At 43.6% G+C, this 24,435-nt stretch overlaps 1 protein-coding gene across 1 annotated transcript in view; it reads right to left on the bottom strand.

Moving 5' to 3' along the window:
• LOC135549587 (collagen alpha-2(IX) chain-like) overlaps positions 1-18,099 on the bottom strand; it is a 37,619-nt gene extending 19,520 nt beyond the window's left edge. Inside the window, exons 1-17 of the mRNA XM_064979682.1 lie at positions 17,800-18,099; positions 16,306-16,380; positions 14,557-14,592; positions 14,401-14,463; positions 13,600-13,653; positions 10,965-11,000; positions 8,858-8,881; positions 7,473-7,526; positions 7,287-7,340; positions 6,344-6,394; positions 5,558-5,614; positions 5,326-5,379; positions 3,130-3,183; positions 2,897-2,950; positions 1,102-1,155; positions 959-1,012; positions 799-852 (exon numbers count right to left, since the gene is read on the bottom strand). Of these exons, the coding sequence (XP_064835754.1) occupies positions 799-852; positions 959-1,012; positions 1,102-1,155; positions 2,897-2,950; positions 3,130-3,183; positions 5,326-5,379; positions 5,558-5,614; positions 6,344-6,394; positions 7,287-7,340; positions 7,473-7,526; positions 8,858-8,881; positions 10,965-11,000; positions 13,600-13,653; positions 14,401-14,463; positions 14,557-14,592; positions 16,306-16,380; positions 17,800-17,871 (900 nt within the window). The 5' untranslated portion in view covers positions 17,872-18,099. The remainder of the gene's footprint in view (positions 1-798; positions 853-958; positions 1,013-1,101; positions 1,156-2,896; positions 2,951-3,129; positions 3,184-5,325; positions 5,380-5,557; positions 5,615-6,343; positions 6,395-7,286; positions 7,341-7,472; positions 7,527-8,857; positions 8,882-10,964; positions 11,001-13,599; positions 13,654-14,400; positions 14,464-14,556; positions 14,593-16,305; positions 16,381-17,799) is intronic.
• Between the last annotated feature and the right edge of the window lie 6,336 nt (positions 18,100-24,435).

Here is a 24,435-nt window from a genome sequence, read left to right on the forward strand (position 1 = left end):
ATATGTGTGTTATATTGTAGTAGTAGAAGATAACAGAACATAGTGTGAACAGCAGACTGTTATATTGTAGTAACAGAAGATACCAGAACAGAGTGTGAACAGCAGACTGTTATATTGTAGTAACAGAAGATACCAGAACATAGTGCGAACAGGAGAATGTGTTATATTGTAGCAACAGAAGATATCAGAACATAGTGTGAACAGCAGACTGTGTTATATTGTAGTGATAGCAGATACCAGAACATAGTGTGAACAGCAGACTGTGTTATATTGTAGTGATAGCAGATACCAGAACATAGTGTGAACAGCAGACTGTGTTATATTGTAGTGATAGCAGATACCAGAACATAGTGTGAACAGCAGACTGTGTTATATTGTAGTGATAGCAGATACCAGAACATAGTGTGAATAGCAGACTGTGTTATATTGTAGAAACAGAAGATACCAGAACATAGTGTGAACAGTAGACTGTGTTATATTGTAGTAACAGAAGATACCAGAACATAGTGTGAACAGCAGACTGTGTTATATTGTAGTAACAGAAGATACCAGAACATAGTGTGAACAGCAGACTGTGTTATATTGTAGAAACAGAAGATACCAGAACATAGTGTGAACAGTAGACTGTGTTATATTGTAGTAACAGAAGATACCAGACCATAGTGTGAACAGCAGACTGTGTTATATTGTAGAAACAGAAGATACCAGACCATATTGTGAACAGCAGACTGTGTTATATTGTAGTAACAGAAGATACCAGACCATATTGTGATTATAGAAGTGTGTTTGTTCACTCACGTTCTCTCCCTTCTTGCCAACGGCTCCTTGTGGGCCCTTGATACCTCGACCACCCTGTAAGAAACATTATCTTCATCAACAACACCTCTATCATAATCATCATAATCCGTGTGATTAAGTTGGACACTGATGAGAAGATGGATAGCTGTTAAATACTCACTAAATCTCCTTTCTCCCCAGCCTCTCCAGGTGGTCCCTGAGGTCCCTCCTCACCCTACAGAGGAGAGAGAAACACTTCTGATCAGATTGATCAATTAGACCCATCAACTCACAATGTCAAATATCAGTCTCCTGGATACTTACTGGGGGTCCAGGTTGGCCAACTGGTCCATTGATGCCCTTGTAACCACGAGGGCCCTGCGAGAGATAGGAAATGAGAATTAGTCACTTCCTGCTCATTAGCATTTCAGGAAGTAGATGAAAGGCAACCCCCCCTTGGGTTGTGCCGTAGCGGAGGTCTTTGTGGGCTATACTCGGTCTTGTCTCAGGATGGTAAGTTGATGGTTGAAGATATCCCTCTAGTGGTGTGGGGGCTGTGCTTTGGCAAAGTGGGTGGGGTTATATCTTTCCTGTTTGGCCCTGTCCGGGGGTGTCCTCGGATGGGGCCACAGTGTCTCCTGACCCCTCCTGTCTCAGCCTCCAGTATTTATGCTGCAGTAGTTTATGTGTCGGGGAGCTAGGGTCAGTTTGTTATATCTGGAGTACTTCTCCTGTCCTATTCGGTGTCCTGTGTGAATTTAAGTGTGCTCTCTCTAATTCTCTCTTTCTCTCTTTCTTTCTCTTTCTCAGAGGACCTGAGCCCTAGGACCATGCCTCAAGACTACCTAACATGATGACTCCTTGCTGTCCCCAGTCACCTGGCCATGGTGCTGCTCCAGTTTCAACTGTTCTGCCTTATTATTGTTGGGCCATGATGGTCATTTATGAACATTTGAACATCTTGGCCATGTTCTGTTATAATCTCCACCCGGCACAGCCAGAAGAGGACTGGCCACCCCACATAGCCTGGTTCCTCTCTAGGTTTCTTCCTAGGATTTGGCCTTTCTCTGGAGTTTTTCCGAGCCACCGTGCTTCTACACCTGCATTGCTTGCTGTTTGGGGTTTTAGGCTGGGTTTCTGTACAGCACTTTGAGATATCAGCTGATGTACGAAGGGCTATATAAATAAATAAATAAATGGCTAGTCACTTGTGTGTGTCTACTCTTACAAGAATCTCTGAAGTTACAATACAGCCTACATAGTTCCACAGGGTTTGGTAAGCTGTGTCTGAAGGTAGACTGTGTGTGAATGTAGACTGTGTTCTGAAGGTAGACTGTGTTCTGAAGGTAGACTGTGTCTGAAGTTAGTCTATGTCGGAAGGTAGACTGTGTTCTGAAGGTAGACTGTGTCGGAAGGTAGACTGTGTTCTGAAGGTAGACTGTGTTCTGAAGGTAGACTGTGTTCTGAAGGTAGACTGTGTTCTGAAGTTAGACTGTGTTCTGAAGGTAGTCTATGTCGGAAGGTAGTCTATGTCGGAAGGTAGTCTATGTCGGAAGGTAGTCTATGTCTATCTTTCAGAAGAAGATTGTGGTAGTTTGGCAAGTGTAACACATCTTCAGAAGTTGCTGCTCTTTGATTTATTATAATTTCCTTCCGTGTCTATGGGGCATGCTAACGAGTGCAAAGATCCTAACCACTGTGATAAAAGGATGATTTGCACTTAGCGCTACACACCAACAGCCAGGCATTCTGCTTGGCACCTAGCCTGGGCGCAAACTTGACTAACACAGCTAATGCTAATGCTAAGATGGATGGCCTTCCTGGATCATTAACTACAGATGGAGGAACAGTGGTCCCATACAACCCGTTCTCATTAGAGAAAGCAAGAGAGAGAGAGAGAGAGAGAGAGAGAGAGAGAGAGAGAGCACATGAGAGAAAAGAAAGAGAGACAGGGAGGGATTGAGTGAGAGAAAAGAGAGATTTTGGATTCTTTCCAAATGTCCCCTTAGAAGGTAACAGGTAGTGTTTATAGTGCAGATAGAAAGAAACCAGTGGAGGAGGGGATGTGGTGGATGGAGATAGTGTGGTAAAGGAGGTAGAGAGGTGTGTTGTAACTTACCGCCTCTGCCTTGGGGCCCATCATTCCTGGGTAACCCCTCAATCCCATAGGACCCTATGAGATGGAGAGAAAGCGAGAGTTGAAATAAAGGACGTTCTGTCAACGTTGCGCGAGTAAAAACGACTTCACATCTGTGTTTTATTCTCACAACATTCTAACAACATATGTGCTCTGACCATATTGCTGTACTATAATGTATACATAACATTGTTAACATAAATAAAGGTCATTACCGGGGGTCCTGGGATTCCCTGCTCACCAGAGATGCCGACCTCTCCCTTCATACCCTGAGAAAGAGAGAAAAAAAAGAGAGAGACAGACAGACAGACAGACAGACAGACAGACAGACAGACAGACAGACAGACAGACAGACAGACAGACAGACAGACAATGAGAGACAGAAATAAATTAAACGTGTGACAATAACATTTCATGCATGTATCTATCGTGAGCTGTAACTTATGCTACTCTCTAACTCCTCAGTAAATAACAGCCAACTGAAGACAGTAGAATAAAGTGTTCTCTGTATGATGGCCAGGGAGTGTTCTCTGTATGATGGCCAGGGAGTGTTCTCTGTATGATGGCCAGGGAGTGTACTCTGTAGGGTTGGCCAGGGAGTGTTCTCTGTATGATGACCAGGGAGTGCACTCTGTATGATGACCAGGGAGTGTACTCTGTGTGATACCAGGGAGTGTTCTCTGTATGATGACCAGGGAGTGTACTCTGTGTGATACCAGGGAGTGTACTCTGTATGATGACCAGGGAGTGTTCTCTGTGTGATACCAGGGAGTGTACTCTGTATGATGACCAGGGAGTGTACTCTGTATGATGACCAGGGAGTGTTCTCTGTGTGATGACCAGGGAGTGTACTCTGTATGATGGCCAGGTAGTGTTCTCTGTATGATGACCAGGGAGTGTACTCTGTATGATGACCAGGGAGTGCACTCTGTATGATGACCAGGGAGTGTACTCTGTGTGATACCAGGGAGTGTTCTCTGTATGATGACCAGGGAGTGTACTCTGTGTGATACCAGGGAGTGTACTCTGTATGATGACCAGGGAGTGTACTCTGTATGATGACCAGGGAGTGTTCTCTGTGTGATGACCAGGGAGTGTACTCTGTATGATGGCCAGGTAGTGTTCTCTGTATGATGACCAGGGAGTGTACTCTGTATGATGACCAGGGAGTGTTCTCAGTATGATGGCCAGGAAGTCTACTCTGTGTGATACCAGGGAGTGTACTCTGTATGATGACCAGGGAGTGTTCTCTGTATGATGACCAGGGAGTGTACTCTGTATGATGACCAGGGAGTGTACTCTGTGTGATACCAGGGAGTGTTCTCTGTATGATGACCAGGGAGTGTACTCTGTATAATGACCAGGGAGTGTTCTCTGTATGATGACCAGGGAGTGTACTCTGTATGATGACCAGGGAGTGTTCTCTGTATGATGACCAGGGAGTGTACTCTGTATGATGGCCAGGAAGTCTACTCTGTGTGATACCAGGGAGTGTTCTCTGTGTGATACCAGGGAGTGTTCTCTGTGTGATACCAGGGAGTGTTCTCTGTGTGATACCAGGGAGTGTTCTCTGTGTGATGGCCAGGTAGTGTTCTCTGTATGATGGCCAGGGAGTGTTCTCTGTATGATGGCCAGGGAGTGTTCTCTGTGTGATACCAGGGAGTGTTCTCTGTGTGATGACCAGGGAGTGTACTCTGTATGATGGCCCGGTAGTGTTCTCTGTATGATGGCCAGGGAGTGTTCTCTGTATGATGGCCAGGGAGTGTTCTCTGTATGATGGCCAGGCAGTGTTATCTGTGTGATGGTCAGGGAGTGTTCTCTGTGTGATTGCCAGGGAGTGTTCTCTGTGTGATTGCCAGGGAGTGTTCTCTGTGTGATGGCCAGGGAGTGTCTTTGTCTAACTGAGCTGTGATCAGCATAGCCAGACTGAGACAGACAGACAGTCAGTCAGTCAGTCAGACAGGCAGAGTGCAGATCAGGTGCTAAACCTTCCTGGCTGAAAGAGTGTCTCAGGTACTACTGGGGCTCATTAGTTATGCTTAATGCTTCAGGCCGAGTTGGCCACTCTAACACCTACTCTCTTATCCACTCCACATGTACCTGGCTCTCAACCATCCCTTTCATCTGGGTTCGCTGCGTGATGCCTGGCTGCCCGGGCCAGGCCTGACTAATCACACCCAGATTAGTACCAGTCGTGCCTCATTAGCGCTAAGCCTGCTTCATCTACTGGTCATGTGTGTGTGTTTTATTGGAAGCATGAAAAAGACTGCTTTTCACACCCCTGAAGTATTGTAAGATATTGTTTTCAAATATAAATGCTTCAGATAGATCCCGGATCAAAACACAGATAGACTGAAACATAAAGAAACAGACAGTCAGCCGGTCAGATAGACAGACTATTTAGAACTCACCAGTTTCCCAATGCTGCCAGGCTCTCCCAGCACACCAGCACGACCTTTGTGTCCCTAGAACAGAACAGTTAGTTAGTTTACAGATATAACAATCAATCAATCATGAACTATTTATTCAGTTGATAAATTACAACTCCACCGACAGGAATACTGTACACAGATGACAGAATAACCTTATTTCAGGTCTTGATGGGTAAATATCTAGTTTTTCTCATGATGAGGACTCACATACCTTGACCCCCTGCAGACCCTGGGGACCCTTAGGCCCTGCTGGGCAGTTGATTGGACACTATGGAGAGAGAGGGGTGAGAGAGAGAGAGAGAGAGAGAGAGAGAGAGAGAGAGAGAGAGAGAGAGAGAGAGAGAGAGAGAGGATGAAGGGTCGAGGGGGGGAGGAGAGTGAGAAGAACACCAAAGTAAAATTCCAAGTATAATTGAGTCTGTTTCTCAGCCAAAAACAAACAAAGTGGCCAATTGATCAGTGTGCTGACTCTCTTTTTCTATGGGTGTCAAATCCCCAGCAGGGCATCACATTATGAGGGACTTGGATTAAGGAGAAGACTAAGGGAGGGATGAAAGAGGGACATGAATGAAGGGAGAGGGGGGATCGAAGGAGGATTGGGAATCCTCTTTTGGTGTTAGATGAAAGGAGAGAGAGGGATGAGAGCAAGAGCGTAAACCGTCTCAGTGACAAGGCCCCTATCTCTAATGGGAGATAGGGATTTATCTCCCCTATGTTGGGCACTCAGCATAGGACTTGACTTAGGACTTGTACCGATAGGGGTTTAGTGACAGCGTACCGGAAAGTTCTGTGTCTATATATCACAAGCTACAACCAGATTGCCAGGAGCTCTAGGTTTGAGGATGGATCCTATAGGCTTTGGGCTAGGAGTTACTGCTTTGTAAGGCTTAATTAGGGTCAACTGTAAGGTATTAAGCCAGGGGAAAGGAGCTATCCAAGGGGCAAGGAAGAGAAGAGATAAACGATGAGGATGGGTGGAGGTGTGGAGGGATCTTACCTGGAGGTCTGCACTGCCCTCCTCATCTCGCAAGAACTTCCCTGGAGGACCCTGGAGACAGATTGAGAAGGGGGAGAAAGAAAGAAAGAAAGAAAGAAAGAAAGAACATTCAAAAAAGAAAGAAAGAAAGAAAATGTAAAAAAGAAAGAAAGAAAGAAAATTTAGAAAAGAAAGAAAGAAATAATATTTAAAAAAGAAAGAAAGAAATAATATTTAAAAAAGAAAGAAAGAAAGAAATAATATTTAAAAAAGAAAGAAAGAAAGAAATAATGTTTAAAAAAGAAAGAAAGAAAGAAAGAAAGTGGAAGGAGAACAGATAGTTTGTTTAACACAGTGCTGGTGCAGCTGTTCTGAGTGTGTGTATACTGAATTAGAGTAAAGCATGCCTCCCTGGGCTGAGGTATGCAGGGAGCAGTGAGATGAGACAGGGGAGACAGATCTAATGAGAATATATTTACTCTGCAACACCGGTAAACCAAAACAAATAGACTCCCCATGGCTGGGAGCATCACTCTATGAGGCTGCTCCCCACCTGAAATCCCTCATGGAGAGAGATACCGTATACCTTGTAGAATAGACTGGGGAGCTAAGATACACACACTGCACAATGTCGAGTTGATGTTGCATTGAGCTGCTCTGCTACACTGAGAATGTGGTGGGCATCTGGACTGGGATTACTGGGTTATTGCTGGAACACTGGTTTCTTGCTTGTAACTAAACGTTGTTATTTTGCGTTAAGTTACTGGTTTCTTACTACATTTTCCTGGTTTCTTGGTGATTTTAAGTAGCTGGTTTCTAGTGCTAGGTGTGTCCTTGCTGGTTTTTACTAATACTAGATGTTTGTTTACTGGGTTGTTGCTGGTTTTAGGTGTGTACTTACTGGTATTTACTAGTTCTAAGTGTTTATTTACTGGTTTCTTGCTGATTCGAGATGTAAACATACTGGTTTTCCTGGGGGTCCTGGAATTCCTGGAGGTCCAGGTTCTCCCAATATGCCCTGAGAGAAGAGGGAGGAAAACGAGGATGGGAATTAGATGAGAGATAAAGAGTATCTAACATATTACATAACGTGTGCTATCAGACATAAGACAACAACGGTCTTCTTCGACAACAATGGTGAGGGTCTTACCGTAGGTCCAGTCTGTCCAATCTCACCGGGAAGGCCGATTGGGCCTGGGGCTCCCTAAAGAGAGAGAGAGAGAGAGAGAGAGAGAGAGAGAGAGAGAGAGAGAGAGAGGAGGGAGAGAGAGAGAGAGAGAGAGGGAGGGAGAGAGAGCACAGATTATGTCAGTCCTGGACCCTAACAGTAAATCTCAGTAAGACAAAAATAACAGTGTACCAAAAAAGGTCCAGTCGCCAGGACCACGAAAACAAATTCCATCTAGACACCGTTGCCCTAGATCACAAACTATACATACCTTGGCCTAAACATCAGCGCCACAGGTAACTTTCACAAAGCTGTGAACGATCTGAGAAACAAGGCAAGAAGGGCATTCTATGCCATCAAAAGGAACATAAAATTCAACATACCAATTAGGATCTGGCTAAAAATACTTGAATCAGTTATAGAACCCATTGCCCTTTATGGTTGTGAGGTCTGGGGTCCGCTCACCAACCAATAATTAAAAAAAATGGGACAAACACCAAATTTAGACTCTGCATGCAGAATTCTGCAAAAATATCCTCTGTGTACAATGTAGAACAAATTTTCAAAATCCTTTAAAATTCTACAACCATCTAAAAAGAAGTGATTCCCAAACCTTCCATAACAAAGCCATCACCTAAAGAGAAATGAACATGGAGAAGAGCCGACTAAGCAAGCTGGTCGTGGGGCTCTATTCACAAACACAAACACACCCCACAGAGACCCAGGACAGCAACACAATTAGACCCAAACAAATCATGAGAAACAAAAGATAATTACTAGACACATTGGAAAGAATTACCAAAAAAACAGAGCAGACTCGAATGCTATTTGGCCCTAAACAGAGAGTACACAGCGGCAGAATACCTGACCACTGTAACTGACCAAAGCTTAAGGAAAGCTTTGACTATGTACAGACTTAGTGAGCATAGCCTTGCTATTGAGAAAGGCCGCCGTAGGCAGACATGGCTCTCAAGAGAAGACAGGCTATGTGCTCACTGCCCACAAAATGAGGTGGAAACTGAGCTGCATTTCCTAACCTCCTGCCCAATGTATGACCATATTAGAGAAACATATTTCCCTCAGATTACACAGATCCACAAAGTATTCGAAAACAAATCCAATTTTGATAAACTCCCATATCTACTGGGAGATAGATAGATAGATAGATAGATAGATAGATAGATAGATAGATAGATAGATAGATAGATAGATAGATAGATAGATAGATAGATAGATAGATAGATAGATAGATAGAGAGGAGGATATTTATCCTTTGGGTAGAAGAGGAAACACAGCAGTGTAATTCAGTTCAGAATAATATCTAGTTTAAGACTTTAATTCTTTATAATCAAAAAATACTGACTTACAGCCAGTCCAGGCAGTCCGGGTCCCTACAGGGAGGGAGAGGGGGATTAGAGATTGGTTAAATCTAAGTATAATCGTATAATCACAAACAAATGTGCATAATGAGTCATGTATGATTTATTTAAACAATTATCTTCTGTTATTTCAATTAAGAGCATCTGTGTCTACGGAGGCAGAACACAATACAGACAGCAAGCATCAAGCTAACCCTGACTGAGACAATCAATGTGTGTTCAATGTGTCATAATAAGTGATGAAATGAAATATAAACAAAGAAATGAACGTAATTCAGTGATTCACCCATGCATATCACTGACAGACTCCACTCTGTCAATGTAGTTTGTCGAGTAGTCGGTCAAATATAGCTACATACCACCACCTAGTGGTATTCTGCTGTAACTACATGTAGTCTTCCTCAACCTGCGAGAAAGACTTCATTCTTAACCACAGATCCAGGATCAGATTACCCTGACTCCAAAACATTAGAAGAACAGACTGGCTGTATCAGAGTTCTTGAACCCACTATACCAACCTAGTCCTAAAGCATTTCGTATTGTTCTGTATGTAAATCCGAGACACTGCACTTAGTATGATATGTTATATTTGGTATGGTTACATAAGACAGATGGTTACTTAAAGCTTAAATGAAAGAAGGGTGGTTCGTCGAGGTGGATGGGTGGGCGTACAACGCGAACATCTTGCAACCCAAAAGTTGCGAGTTTGAATCTGATCACGGACAACTTTAGCATTTTGCTTAGTCTCCTCCTGTACTCCCTGTTCCGAACAAGCCCCCATTAACCTGGAAGGGCTGTAGTGGAGCGGGTAGAGAGTTTCAAGTTCCTTGGTGTCCACATCACCAACAAACTATCATGGTTCAAACATACAAAGACAGTTGAGGGCACAACAACACCTTTTCCCCTCAGGAGAATGAAAATATTTGGAATGGGTCCCTAAATCCGCAAAAAAGTTCTACAGCTGCACCATCGAGAGCATCCTGACCGGTTGCATCACCGCCTGGTATGGCAACTACTTGGTATCTGACCTTAAGGCGCTACAGAGGGTAGTGTGAACAGCCCAGTACATCACTGGAGCCAAGCTTCCTGCCATCCAGACCTATATACTAGGCAGTGTCAGAGGAAGGCCCAAAATGTTGTCAAATACTCCAGTCACCCAAGTCATAGACTGTTCTCTCTGCTTCCACACGGCAAGCGGTACAGGAGCGCCAAGTCTTCGTCCAAAATGCTCATTAACAGCTATATGCATAGTCCCTTTACCCCTACCTATATGTACAAATGACCTCAACTGGCCTGCACCCCTGCATATTGATTCAGTACCAGTGCCCCCTGTATATAGCCTCGTTATTGTTATCTTATAATGTTACTTTTATTGATTTTTTTGATTTTTTACTTTAGTTTATTTGGTAAATATTTTCTTAACTCTTCTTGAACTGCACTGTTGGTTAAGGGCTTGTAAGTAAAGCATTTCACGGTAAGGTCCACAGCAGTTGTATTCGGCGCATGTGACAAATACAATTTGATTTGATTTGAGCTAATAAGCAACTTTTCAACTACTTACTACTTTTTAGCTACTTTGCAACCACATAGCATGTTAGTTAACCCTTCACCTAACCCTAACCCTAACCTTAACCCTTTAACCTAACTCCTACACTTACCCCTAACCCCTAACCCTAGCGAGCTAGCTAATGTTAGCCACCTAGCCGCCTAGCTAGAATTCATAACATATCAAGTTTTGCAAATTTGTAACATATTGTAAGTTTTGCAAATTCATAACATATAATGCAAATTTTAAGTTGCAGCATATCATACAAAGTGGGTGATGGAGAACCACTAATTAATACATACCATACAAAGTGTAACATATAATACCAAATGCTCTGAGACCAGGTTGACTGTACATGACTGGTGGAAGAGGCTAGTGATTGTAGAATCAGCTGCCAAAAGCTGTGATGACAGTCCCCCCCCCACCCCCCGGGAAAACCCTGGGCCCTATTTATGACAGAGGATTAGTCCCTGTGGTTTTGTAGTGATCAGGTTATATGTAGTCTGTACTGAACAGTGCTCAGGTTCTGTTGAGCCTGTTACTACTTACAGTGGGTCCAGGTTCACCACCAGGTCCAGGCTGGCCCTGTAGAAAACAACAACATGAGGGTTTATTCTCTCACAGTTCACTCCAGACATCCAACTGCTGATGACTATGAGCTGGTTGACAGCCTGTTGGTGCTTTGGTAACACAACGTTAGTGTTGTTAAGTTCTGAAACAGACTGGCACCTCGGCTAGTAGTCTAGATGTCATTCCAGTTCACTTCTGGTGCGTTTTCAATCAACCAGAGCAGAGCAAAGAGAGGATTCAGAAAAGGTGTCCATGAGGAAAAGAAGGAAGGCACTTTAGACCAGTGGGCCTCAACTGGTTTTAACACAGGACTCAAATCGAACCAGTCTTAGTAAAATAGTCGCTTCTCAATTTATTTTTACCAAAATGCAACTTGGAAAACAATTTTTTGATGCTATATTGATAGTAAATGTAGCAATTATATGGCAAGGGAACAACATTCCTACATCCAACATTCCATTTCTCTGTCAACAGAGACACTCCAAGGGACTTCTGGGATTTGGTGTTCTATCTCAGGGACCTCAGCGGGCCCAGCTGTAGGACAGGGCTCTACCCTTCTGACTGGATAGACACAGGGACCTCAGCAGGCCCAGCTGTAGGACAGGGCTCTACTCTTCTGACTGGATAGACACAGGGACCTCAGCAGGCCCAGCTGTAGGACAGGGCTCTACCCTTCTGACTGGATAGACACAGGGACCTCAGCAGGCCCAGCTGTAGGACAGGGCTCTACCCTTCTGACTGGATAGACACAGGGACCTCAGCAGGCCCAGCTGTAGGACAGGGCTCTACTCTTCTGACTGGATAGACACAGGGACCTCAGCGGGCCCAGCTGTAGGACAGGGCTCTACCCTTCTGACTGGATAGACACAGGGACCTCAGCGGGCCCAGCTGTAGGACAGGGCTCTACCCTTCTGACTGGATAGACACAGGGACCTCAGCAGGCCCAGCTGTAGGACAGGGCTCTACTCTTCTGACTGGATAGACACAGGGACCTCAGCGGGCCCAGCTGTAGGACAGGGCTCTACCCTTCTGACTGGATAGACACAGGGACCTCAGCGGGCCCAGCTGTAGGACAGGGCTCTACCCTTCTGACTGGATAGACACAGGGACCTCAGCGGGCCCAGCTGTAGGACAGGGCTCTACCCTTCTGACTGGATAGACACAGGGACCTCAGCGGGCCCAGCTGTAGGACAGGGCTCTACCCTTCTGACTGGATAGACACAGGGACCTCAGCGGGCCCGGCTGTAGGACAGGGCTCTACTCTTCTGACTGGATAGACACAGGGACCTTAGCGGGCCCAGCTGTAGGACAGGGCTCTACCCTTCTGACTGGATAGACACAGGGACCTCAGCGGGCCCAGCTGTAGGACAGGGCTCTACCCTTCTGACTGGATAGACACAGGGAGCTCAGCGGGCCCAGCTGTAGGACAGGGCTCTACCCTTCTGACTGGATAGACACAGGGACCTCAGCGGGCCCAGCTGTAGGACAGGGCTCTACTCTTCTGACTGGATAGACACAGGGACCTCAGCGGGCCCAGCTGTAGGACAGGGCTCTACCCTTCTGACTGGATAGACACAGGGAGCTCAGCGGGCCCAGCTGTAGGACAGGGCTCTACCCTTCTGACTGGATAGACACAGGGACCTCAGCAGGCCCAGCTGTAGGACAGGGCTCTACCCTTCTGACTGGATAGACACAGGGACCTCAGCAGGCCCAGCTGTAGGACAGGGCTCTACCCTTCTGACTGGATAGACACAGGGACCTCAGCGGGCCCAGCTGTAGGACAGGGCTCTACCCTTCTGACTGGATAGACACAGGGACCTCAGTGGGCCCAGCTGTAGGACAGAGCTCTACCCTTCTGACTGGATAGACACAGGGACCTCAGCGGGCCCAGCTGTAGGACAGGGCTCTACTCTTCTGACTGGATAGACACAGGGACCTCAGCAGGCCCAGCTGTAGGACAGGGCTCTACCCTTCTGACTGGATAGACACAGGGACCTCAGCGGGCCCAGCTGTAGGACAGGGCTCTACCCTTCTGACTGGATAGACACAGGGAGTTCAGCACCAGAAACAATATAGACACAATATATAGCCAAGTGTTTCTCAACTGGCTTTGCATTAAAACCAAAGTTAAACAAGGTTCTCAGTCGTGACTCAATATTCACATCCTAATATTGTTTTGCTGAAATGCTATCTGGAAAAATACATGCTATATTGACAGTAGCAATTATATGACAAGGGAACAACATTCCTACCTTTTTAATTGTCAATAACTCCATATTGCTCATATTGTTGATGAAGAATGTTGGTAAGCTCACTGGTTTGAGACCAGTAAATCAGCCCGATCTGCTATATAGCGCTGCTAATAACTCTACATTGAAAATACTTAGATTGAAGGAAAATAGTTCAGAGATAAAACCATTTTAAAATGTAGGTTCATTATACGTTCTACATGCTTTCTAACTGGTTTAAGATAAATAAACTAACTGGTTTAAGTTAAAATAAAATTAAAATTAAAATTAAAAAAATATTTAAAAAACGTTTTACTCAGAAACTACCGAGCCGTGACCCAAATTTGACAATCATTGCTTTAGACTATTGAAATGCGCCATCTTACTTTAGGTCCAGGGTTCCCGATAGGGCCGACGTCTCCCTTTGGTCCCATCAAACCCTGTAGAGACGGAGTGATGAAGAGAGAGAGCGAGGATAAAGAAGAAACAAAAATATTCATTTGGAATTAGTCTCATACAACAAGTGCAGGTAGGGATTGCTGCGTGAGACCTACATTCCCATTATAACAGTGGAACAGTGGTCTGATTGGATTTGACACGTCCAGATAATCAGCAGGAAAACAAATCCCTGTGGAATGTCTCTCAGCGTGTGACTGTGGGACGAGCAGATTGACTTCCCAGTCCCTTGGTTAGAGCGAAGCAGTTTACTCAAAGCAGCCACCTTCATTCATTACAACATGAAGCTCAGTCTTTCTAGCTTGTTTAAAATATATTAATGCATCAGGATTTACATTAATGCTTTTCTTTCCTGGAGGTTTCTCCAAGCACACACAAACACACAAACACACAAACACACTCACACACAAACACACTCACTGCATGGTCGGAACTAGAAGCACAAGCATTTCCGCTACACTCGCATTAACATCTGCTAACCATGTGTATGTGACAAATAAAATTTGATTTAATTTGAAACACACACACACTTTCTCTCTTTCTCTCTCTCCCTCTCTCTCTCTCTCTCTCTCTCTCTCTTTCTCTTTCTCTCTTTCTCTCTCTCTCTCTCTCTCTTTCTTTTTCTCTCTTTCTCTCTCTCTATTTTTCTCTTGTTTCTCTTGTTCTTCTTCACAAACTCATCCTTTTTCAGCTCTCTCACACACTCCGCATCTAATAGATAGAAGACTTACGTCGATGCCGTTCTCTCCGGGAGGTCCATCTGGACCAGGCTCACCTGGGTCCCCCTTCAACCCCTACAAACAGACACACAGCCATGGTCAGGTATACACACACATCAGAGATGTTGAGTAAGGTGCATGAACACCCTTGAACATGCAGTAACTTACTGGTGGGCCAGAAGGCCCAGGAGGTCCCTTTTCCCCCTGTGAAGAGAGAGGAACCAAAATGAGAGACATGATGTTAACAATTTGTTCATACGTTGTATGTTAGCTACTTTTAGAAATTGATGAATGAATATCAGTTTATGTAGAAGATGTTGAAGTCTTTGGGCTCTATTCAATCTGTATCGAAGTTCAGCATTACAGTGTGAATGAAATGTTCCTGCATTTTTTATTTAACTAGGCAAGTCAGTTAAGAACAAATTCTTATTTGCAATGACAGCCTAGGAACAGTGGGTTAACTGTCTTGTTCAGGTTCAGAACAACAGACTTTTACAGCTCAGGGATTTGATCTAGCAACCTTGCGGTTGCTGACCCAACACACTAGGCTACCTATGCCACTGCAGTCACAGTAAGCACTACATATGTTGGCTCAATTGTAAATGACCTTTACATTTCTTCAGCGATACAGATTGAATAGAATCCTTGATTGTTGATTGTTGATCTTGAGGGATTGGTGGAACCTCCACTGACCCTACCAGAAGGCTATGGCTGCATCTTAATATCCCAGAGTTACTTCCTTACCTAATCTCCTTTCCTCAATCAGAACAAACTTTTACTTTAAGTGCTGGACAAGTGAAATCAAATTCCGAGTAGGCAACCCCCACATGGCTGCCATCTAGCCAATGTTTCAAGTCAGGGATAAGACAGATAATGTAAGGAGAGGAGACAAGGAGGGGAGACAAGGAGAGGAAGCCACTTTAGACTATTGAGTTGCATCCTAGGTAGTGACATCAACCTTTTGCGTATTCACCAATCCAGTTCACCCCACATATCTGCAAGGGTCAGTTTGTCACACGTGGAGAGGAGGATGGGTGAAAATGTTTATTTTAACATCCAGCCATGACTGACAGCTCATAGTTACTCCGCCCTCAAGGTGGAGTTAGGGACCTTTCCAATCATGATAGGACAAGGTAGGTAAATATAGTGGAAACGAGGTGGAGCTATTGCTGACACCTGACCCACTCAAGTCTGCAACGGAGAGTGAATAAGGGCACGGGGGAGTGAACAACTTTTTGGGATTTATCTGCAGCCAGCTGCTGTTGATCAGAATTGGGTTTCACAGCACTCCCATTCCAGCCCACCCTTTGGGGACATCACATATCATAGCAGATAAATGTATGACCCTGGGGCCGTTTCCATTCCAAGTTCCAACCCAGAAGAGGTGATCCATATTCCCATCAAACATTAACCTGCCAGTCCATAGCCTTCCATTAGTAGGGAAGAGAATGAGCTCCTATGTCCAACTCAGCGAGGGCATTGACATATCCTAAACCATTCACGTTAACAGTATGTGGCTTTGGGGGAGAAACATCTCTCCTACTAATCGCATTGGATACAATCCTACCTTGTCACATCACATTCCTTTTGAATTATACAGGATGAGGCTCACACATTAGGGGTTTTCCTTCTCCATTCATGGTCTAATTCTGTATTCTCAACATGTTTTCAGAACCTGGCTTTGCTTAGACTGAGAATACCTCAAAGGTATCACATTAGCGCGATATTAGCCCAAACCCCTCTCTTGGGATGGAGGGAAAGCTCCCGACTCAAAGACCTCTCTCACTGTGGGAAACAGAGCTCTTTTGTGCCGCCCTCTGGTGGTACAACCGCATTACTACCACAGCGTGCTCTTAGGTACAATGCCTGTCTTTGTGACAACTTGTTGGCACTGGGCGAGGCGGAGGGGATACTCACATCAATGCCATCAGACCCGGGGGTGCCAGAGGGACCGGGCGGACCGGGATTGCCTTGAGGTCCTGGAGGACCGTTCTGGAAGAAATTAGAACAAAATGGAAGGTTTAGAAATGTGCAAAGGTTTTTTAGAGAACTATTTGGGCTTAGAATGTATCACTTCTTGGCATTCATTCAATTGGATACCTGTTATTGTCATACTGGCAAGTTTTGGGATTTTTGTGCCATTTTATTGTAAACTTTTTGATAATGGAGACATGGCTAGTTTTGGAGCAGGTGCTAATTGATGAAGGAACAACAATGTGGGGCAATCACACATTATCAAGTGTCATCATACATCAATCACACTTCATGTGAATAAAATCCTATAAACAAGACAAATCATCATAAACACAAAGTAATTGAATCACCTAGAAACATCACCCCTACCCCTCACATTTTTACATAAACCATGTAACACCAATTCAAATCCAATACCACTGGTAGCCTATATGGAACGATTTAAAAACATTTATAAAACTATCCAGAGCTCATGAGAAAAAATAGGATTGATGAATGAGGTTCTCTTTCTGATATGGAAGTGAAAATCCTCCCACATCCTGTATTTGTCATGAGGCTGGGAATGTCTACCAAGACCCTCTCCCATCCCATCCCCTTCTTTTGGGAACGCAGCTTTCTTAAATCAATTTCAATCCGCTTCAACCAGTCACAACACAGAATCCTCATGCAGTGTAGAAATGTATTCCAGAAGTGCCAATCCTTCAGAATAAAAGGCTGGGATTCCACACAAGGATCCTGTTTGTTCAGATGGATCCACTGGTGACTTTCTATTGGATAGCAGGTGGGTGTGATTTGATGGAGGGTATCATCAGGTCCGTCATTCCGCGTGTGGTATGTGTGTTTGAATAGTGGTAAAGAGACTGGGTGTCTTGAATACACGGCCTGTGTGTGTGTGTCCAGCCGAATTCCAGTTTTGAATCTATACCTCTATGGTTCTCTCCTGAATCTCCAATTTGGTCCATGTTGTGTTTGCACTCCAACTTTTGTTCAGGAATATCCATCCATATGAAAAAGGAGACAGTTCCATTCTTCATCCATATTCAGGAAGAATCACTATCCACAGAATCAAGGACCATAGTCCAAAGTAGGAAGATACATGTACACTGCCACATTACACAACACACACAGTTCACAGCTGATCTTCATCCAGCTCTAGACTCCTCATCACAATGACGATGACGATGATGAAACACTCAAGCTCTGAAACACCATTCTGATCGTTCATTCTTCTGAAACAACCCAATTCCAAAATGTTGTTATCCAACCACCACCAGCCAGTGTGACAACAAAACCAAAGCAAGCACAGCAGTTCCCCTAGCAACCCCCTTTACCTCCACCCCCAATCCCTCTCTTCAGGGGACCCCTCTCCCACCATACGCCAGCCAGAGCCACCCTAATGTGGGTACAGTCCTAACCTCCCCTGTCCACTCCACTCACCACTTGGGCCAGAGCCAGGCACAGAGTCTGCAGGATGACCCAGCTCTTCAACACTGCCGAGAGTCCAGACATGATCCCTCTCTCCTCTCCCACTCTCTCTCTTCAGTACTAAATCCTCTCTTCTATCGCTTTCTCCCTCTCCCCTGTCCTCTCCTTCAAGCCGGGGACAGAAATGGTAAGGAATCCAAAGGGGAATGTGCGCAGCCCCAAAAATTTCACCTACAAAAAGTAGTGTCAAGGAATGGTTGGATGGAGGGATGGGTGGGATGAGAGAGAGGTGTAACCCAGCCCTACAGCCTGCACCAGTGGACATAGGACTTCCTGAAAGCCCCCTACACCAACACAGAGACACACACCGAAACATACACACCACGCAGAGACACACACACACACACACACACACACACAGACAGAGACACACACACACACATACACAGAAAGACACACACACACACATACACAGAGAGACACACACACAGAAAGACACACATACAGAGAGAGACACACACACAGATAGAGAGAGACACACACATACACACAGAGACACAGAGAGAGAGAGAGAGAGAGACACACACACACACACACACACACAGTGAGAGAGACACACCGAGGCACACACACACACACATTCACCTCATTGCCATGGTGGGTGGGGGCTGACACAGCTGCACTTATGAATAATGTATCCCCATAGACAGGTTCCCACAAGCTCATTGGACAAGCACAGCCGCTGCTCATGAATATGCAGAGCCAGGTTCCCACATACTGATTGGACACAGCTGCTACGTAGCAGAAGGGGAGTTCCTGAGTGACTGAAATGTGAGTGTTATGCCCCAAACTACATTAACTTTCCCACTTCCACCCCATAAGCAATATTGTAGAAGCTCCACCTTGCCTTCTGATTGGCTTGAATTTCTGCCATATTTCTTACGTCTATACACTTCTTTCAGCAGTGCTTAGGAGCTAGGGCTTGTTTCTGGACAGGCTTAATACCATTCAAACATCTCCCTCTCTCACAATTTGTGTGTGTGTGTGTGTGTGTGTGTGTGTGTGTGTGTGTGTGTGTGTGTGTGTGTGTGTGTGTGTGTGTGTGTGCACGTGTGTGTGTTCTGCCCTATGCCAGCCTTTCACAGAGGAGTGTCGAGTCTCTCACTATTTTCTCAGTGAGTTTTCTCTGTGATAAACTGACTGAATGCATTTGAGCAGATCACTTTTGTTCAGTCGGTCAAGTGTGTTGCATTATGGGCATTTGTCAGACTTGTGCCTACATGACGTCTGCATGAACTTTACAAAAACCACGTGATGAAAGGTTATGAAGTTTGACTGCAGTCGATTGCATATTTCTGCAATTGCTCTTCAACGACTTCATGACTGAAAGAGTAACCAACTTTGCCGCAATTCAGGTGTAAAGGCTAAAAGCAACTGACTGCAGACAACAGTCGAGGAGTTAAGTTGGGGGAGGTGCATCTGCAACAGCTGAAAGTCGGACACTAATGTGGTTTTTCAACAGCAAGGGTCAGAACAACACACGTTGGACCATTTGTAATCCTATACTGCAGCTTGAACACAACCATATGTAGTGGAGATGCTGTCGCTTCTTACATTTAGCAGATGGTATTTCACAAGTTGATCTTACCTCTATCTAGTCTGCTCTCTCCTTTGATGAAATGCTGCTCTCTGTTGGTCATCTCTAGTTCCTTCATCTCTAGTTCCTTCATCTCTTTTTCCTTCATCTCTAGTTCCTTAATCTCTTGTTCCTTCATCTCTTGTTCCTTAATCTCTAGTTCCTTCATCTCTAGTTCCTTCATCTCTAGTTCCTTAATCTCTTGTTCCTTCATCTCTTGTTCCTTCATCTCTAGTTCCTTCATCACTAGTTCCTTCATCTCTAGTTCCTTCATCTCTAGTTCCTTCATCTCTCGTTCCTTCAGTTCACATTATTCCAGAGTTGGGACAGTGGTTGCTCACTAACACCTAACCCTATGCTGGTGGTGTGTTTTGGAATAACAATATAGAATATAATGATATTGAAGGACAATAATATGTTCTTTCATCTAGAGTAAATTATCCTATGTAAACATGAATAAACATGAAACATTCAATAGTAATGAGGTCAAAAGTGACAGCTATTGTGGATGAAACCCATTTTGAGAGAAGAGTAACCGTGCCAGAGGAAAGTTCACCCATAATACCAAAATGTCACAAATGTAAAGTTCAGGAATAATCGTGAATATAAAGAAATAGACCATGGCAGTAAGATGTGTGAACAGTACTGCTCCGCAAGGACAGTGTTTGATCTCCCGGTCAAATGCATATTTTTGGTTGGATTCTAACTTGAGATCCCTGCACTCAAAGTTCAGCTGAGATTTCACACGTCAGTGTATGCATGATGCACAAGGTCATGTTTATCTCAAGTTAGGATCCACCCTACAGTACTTGACAGAAAGACGTAGGCTTATGCATTTAACAGGCAGAAACCAATACATTTTACATTCAAATCAAGCTTTATTTATACAGCACATGTCAGACATGGAATGCAACACAATGTGCTTCACAGGAAAAAATGAAAGAAAACAATGAAAATAAAATCTGAAATATTTGCTACACAAGAAACATAACAAACAACATAACGATAAAAACTGAATGACTAAACATGCTTATCCCAGATTGTAAAACATGTCCTTGCTGGTCCCATTCCCTACACCCAAGACTTCAGATTCCTACCGCCAGTAGGCAAGGGGATTTTACAGTTCACCAGGCGATTTGCATTATTGGTGGGAAGGCCCCACTCATAGGACCGCTATGAGCCCTTGGCAGGCTGCTTTTGAATTTCTGGCATTTAGCCTCCACTCAGAGGACAGCTATAAACCCTAGGCAACCCATCTAACCATGATTTAATTTGAAAGACAATAGCAAGGGATTTCTCTCATCTCAAATTCAGCCTGCCACCTTCCAGCTAACCATAACTAGTCAGAGGCTTCAAGCTATTTTTGTTGTGATTTTAATTTGCTTTGATTTATTTGCCAAATTAAAAACACAATACAACCACACATGTGAATATAATGCATTTACAATCATTGAGGATGACACAAAAAAAGTGATACACCTAATCATCTACAATTTAAGAAGATTAATGATATGTTAATTATGCACAAAAATAGCCAACATTTTCACCATTGATTTAATATACTATATATTTGAGGCAATATAAATGGTTCCTCTCTAGCAATAAATACCACTCCCCAAACCGCCTCACCCACTTGAAGGAAAGTGTTGATCACTACTGCCAGTAGGTGGCAGCACCTCTTAAACCCCACGGAAGAAGCCGAAAAGCCTCAACAGGAAGCTATCTTTGCTACTATCCTTCATCGAGTTTTCAGACATGTCTTTGATACTTGATAGTGGCCAGTAGCTTTTTGGAAAATGAAATTCTACAGACTTTTGGAACTAAAGAACAGTTTACTTGTCTGCATTTATCACCACCAAACATTTAGAAATATCCAACAAAGCGGCACCCATTCAGTTGATATACACTGTGTGTATAAAATATTAGGAACACCTTCCTAATATTGAGTTACACCCCCTTTTGCCCCGAGAACAGCTGTAATTCTTCAGGGCATGGACTCTACAAGGTGTCGAAAGCGTTCCACAGGAATGATGACCCATCTAGACTCCAATGCTTCCCACAGTCGTGTCAAGTTGGCTGGATGTCCTTTGGGTGGTGGACCATTCTTGATACACACGGGAATCTGTTGAGCATGAAAACCCAGCAGTGTTTCAGTTCTTGACACACTCAAACCAGTGTTCCTGGCACATACTACCATACCCCGTTCAAAGGCACTTAAATCTTTTGTCTGGCCCATTCACCCTCTGAATCGCACAAATCAAATCAAATCACACACACACAATCCATGTCTCAACTGTCTCAAGGTTTAAAAATGATTATTTAACCCATCTCCTCCGCTTCATCTACACTGACTGAAGTGGATCAATAGAGGTGACATCAATAGAGTACCACAGTATGAGTCATAATACCCATAAAACCTAGCGGTCAAACAGGGATATGGTGACAATAATTTTTCCACTATTCATTTTTCCTGTAGGGGAGTTTAGAAACACTTAAAGGAAGGGCTATATTTCATGTAGTCTTACCCTAGTGTGTCGTTTTGAAAACCGTGTAAATCTCTCTAGGACAAGGTGACTTTTATCAAATTGGCCAAATTTCCTTCAATGGACAATTCTGTCTTGTGCAAATTTAAATTGACACAATACCTGTTAGCAAAGGTGTCATCTAGAGATAAAGTGCTAGAGCTTGCAGGGAATTGTGGATTTGTATGATGTCTACTTTGGTGTTAATTAGCATTTTCAAATCTGAGATATATTGATACAAGTCACCTTGTCGTAGAGAGATTTACACGGTTCTCAAAATGTCACGCCAGGGTAAACCTACACCAAACAGACCTTATTTTAAGTGCTTCTAAAATCCCCTATGGGAAAAATTAATGGTGGAAAACCGATTGGAACCATTTCCCTGTTTGACCGCTAGGTTTTACGGGTATTATAATACCTCTACTGTGGGGCTCTATAAGACTCTCCAATAGAATCCAACATTGCAGAGTTATGTGCATCCTTTCAAGCACACCCTTCTCATTAACCTGTGGTGAGTCATTCACAATTGTCGATGACCAAGTAAGGTTGTATATGTAAGATGAATAAACAAAGAGCAAAATTATTGAATATTATTGTACTATTATTTGTGCCCTGGTCCTTTAAGTGCTCTTTGTCACAACCCACGAGCCAGGTTGTGACCAAAACTCAAACTCATTCTTATGTTTAATAAATGTATCGTATAGTGTGTCTGTGGCAGGCTTACAACATGTCCACCCGGCACAGCCAGAAGAGGACTGGCCACCCCTCACAGCCTGGTTCCTCTCTAGGTTTCTTCCTAGGTTTTGGCCTTTCTAGGGAGTTTTTCCTAGCCACCGTGCTTCTACACCTGCATTGCTTGCTGTTTGGGGTTTTAAGGCTGGGTTTCTGTACAGCACTTTGAGATATCAGCTGATGTACGAAGGGCTTTATAAATACATTTGATTTGATTTGATTCATGGGCGAATTTCTGCAGAGAAACCACTACTAAAGGACACCAATAAGAAGAGACTTGCTTGGGCCAAAAAACACAAGCAATGGACATTAGACTGGTGGAAATCTGTCGTTTGGTCTGATGAGTCCAAATTTGAGAGTTTTGGTTCCAACCGTCGTGTCTTTGTGAGACGCAGAGTAGGTGAACAGATTATCTCTGCATGTGTTGTTTCTACATGATTCCATATGTGTTATTTCATAGTTTTGATGTCTTTTAAAAATAAAGAAAAACCCTTGAATGAGTAGGTATGTCAGACTTTTGACTGATAGTGCATATATATACATATATACATATACATACATATACATATACATATACATATACATATGCATACATATACATATACATATATACATATACATATAAATATATACACATATCTTATACACATATCTTTTTAAAATATATTTTCCTTTATTATTTTCCCCTAACCCTAGAACGCCTCCCCTAATTGGAGTGAACTAATGGACAACAACACTGAGGGTTCTACTTCCAGCTTATACATACTATATACATTTAACTGACACAATGTATTTTACGATAGTTATCTTGTGTTTGTTTTTAATCCTACGTTTCAGCTAACATCAACCCCTCCCATCTATCTCTGAAGACCATTCAGTTTCATTTTCATTTTGCCTAAGACAGATGGTTACTTAAGGCAAAGATGGTAGTAGGGGGGTTGGTCAGGGTGGATGGGTGGGCGCATAACATGAACATCTATCCACCTATAGGTTGTGAGTTTGAATCTCATCATAGATTTAGGCATTTTAGTCATTTTGCAACTTTTCAAATACTTACTACTTTTTACCTACTTTGCATCTACTTAGCATGTTGCTAACATTTCCTCTTACCTTAAATATAACCCTTTTAGCCAACCCTTCCCCTAACCTTAACCCTTTAACCTGACTCCCAACTTAGCCCTAAACTTAACCCTAACCCCTAGCCTTGCTAATGTTAGCCAGCTAGATCATGTTAGCCACCTAGCCACTTAGCTAGAATGTGTAGCGTATCATACATTTTGGCAAATTCGTAACATACTGTACGTTTTGAAAATTTGTAACATATAATACAAATTGTTATTCAAAACATATCATACAAAATGGTTGATGGACATCCACAAATTAATACATATCATATGAAACATAACTTAGCATACTAAATGGAGTGGGTAAGATTTACATACAAAATAATACAAACTGCTCTGAGACCAGGTTGGCTAGTCAGCACCTGGTCTAGCTACAGTATTACATGATTAGCCTGTCTATCATTAGCTAAGTAGGCCTACTGTTTTTTGGTTGTTTTTTTTCAATTGGGAGGAGAGGGGAGGCGAGAGATAGGAGAGAGAGTGGTTGAGAAGTGGAACATTCAGAAGATGACGTTTGGTAGACCACTTTGGACCTATCCATGGTTCTGAAACGAATAACATCCAAATCAACGGTAAAATCGATACTATCGTTTTAATTTGTGCTTTACATGATTAAGTAACAATATGCCACCAA

Source organism: Oncorhynchus masou, chromosome 12 (genome assembly GCF_036934945.1).
Source record: "Oncorhynchus masou masou isolate Uvic2021 chromosome 12, UVic_Omas_1.1, whole genome shotgun sequence".
NCBI classification, from domain to species: Eukaryota; Metazoa; Chordata; class Actinopteri; order Salmoniformes; family Salmonidae; genus Oncorhynchus; species Oncorhynchus masou.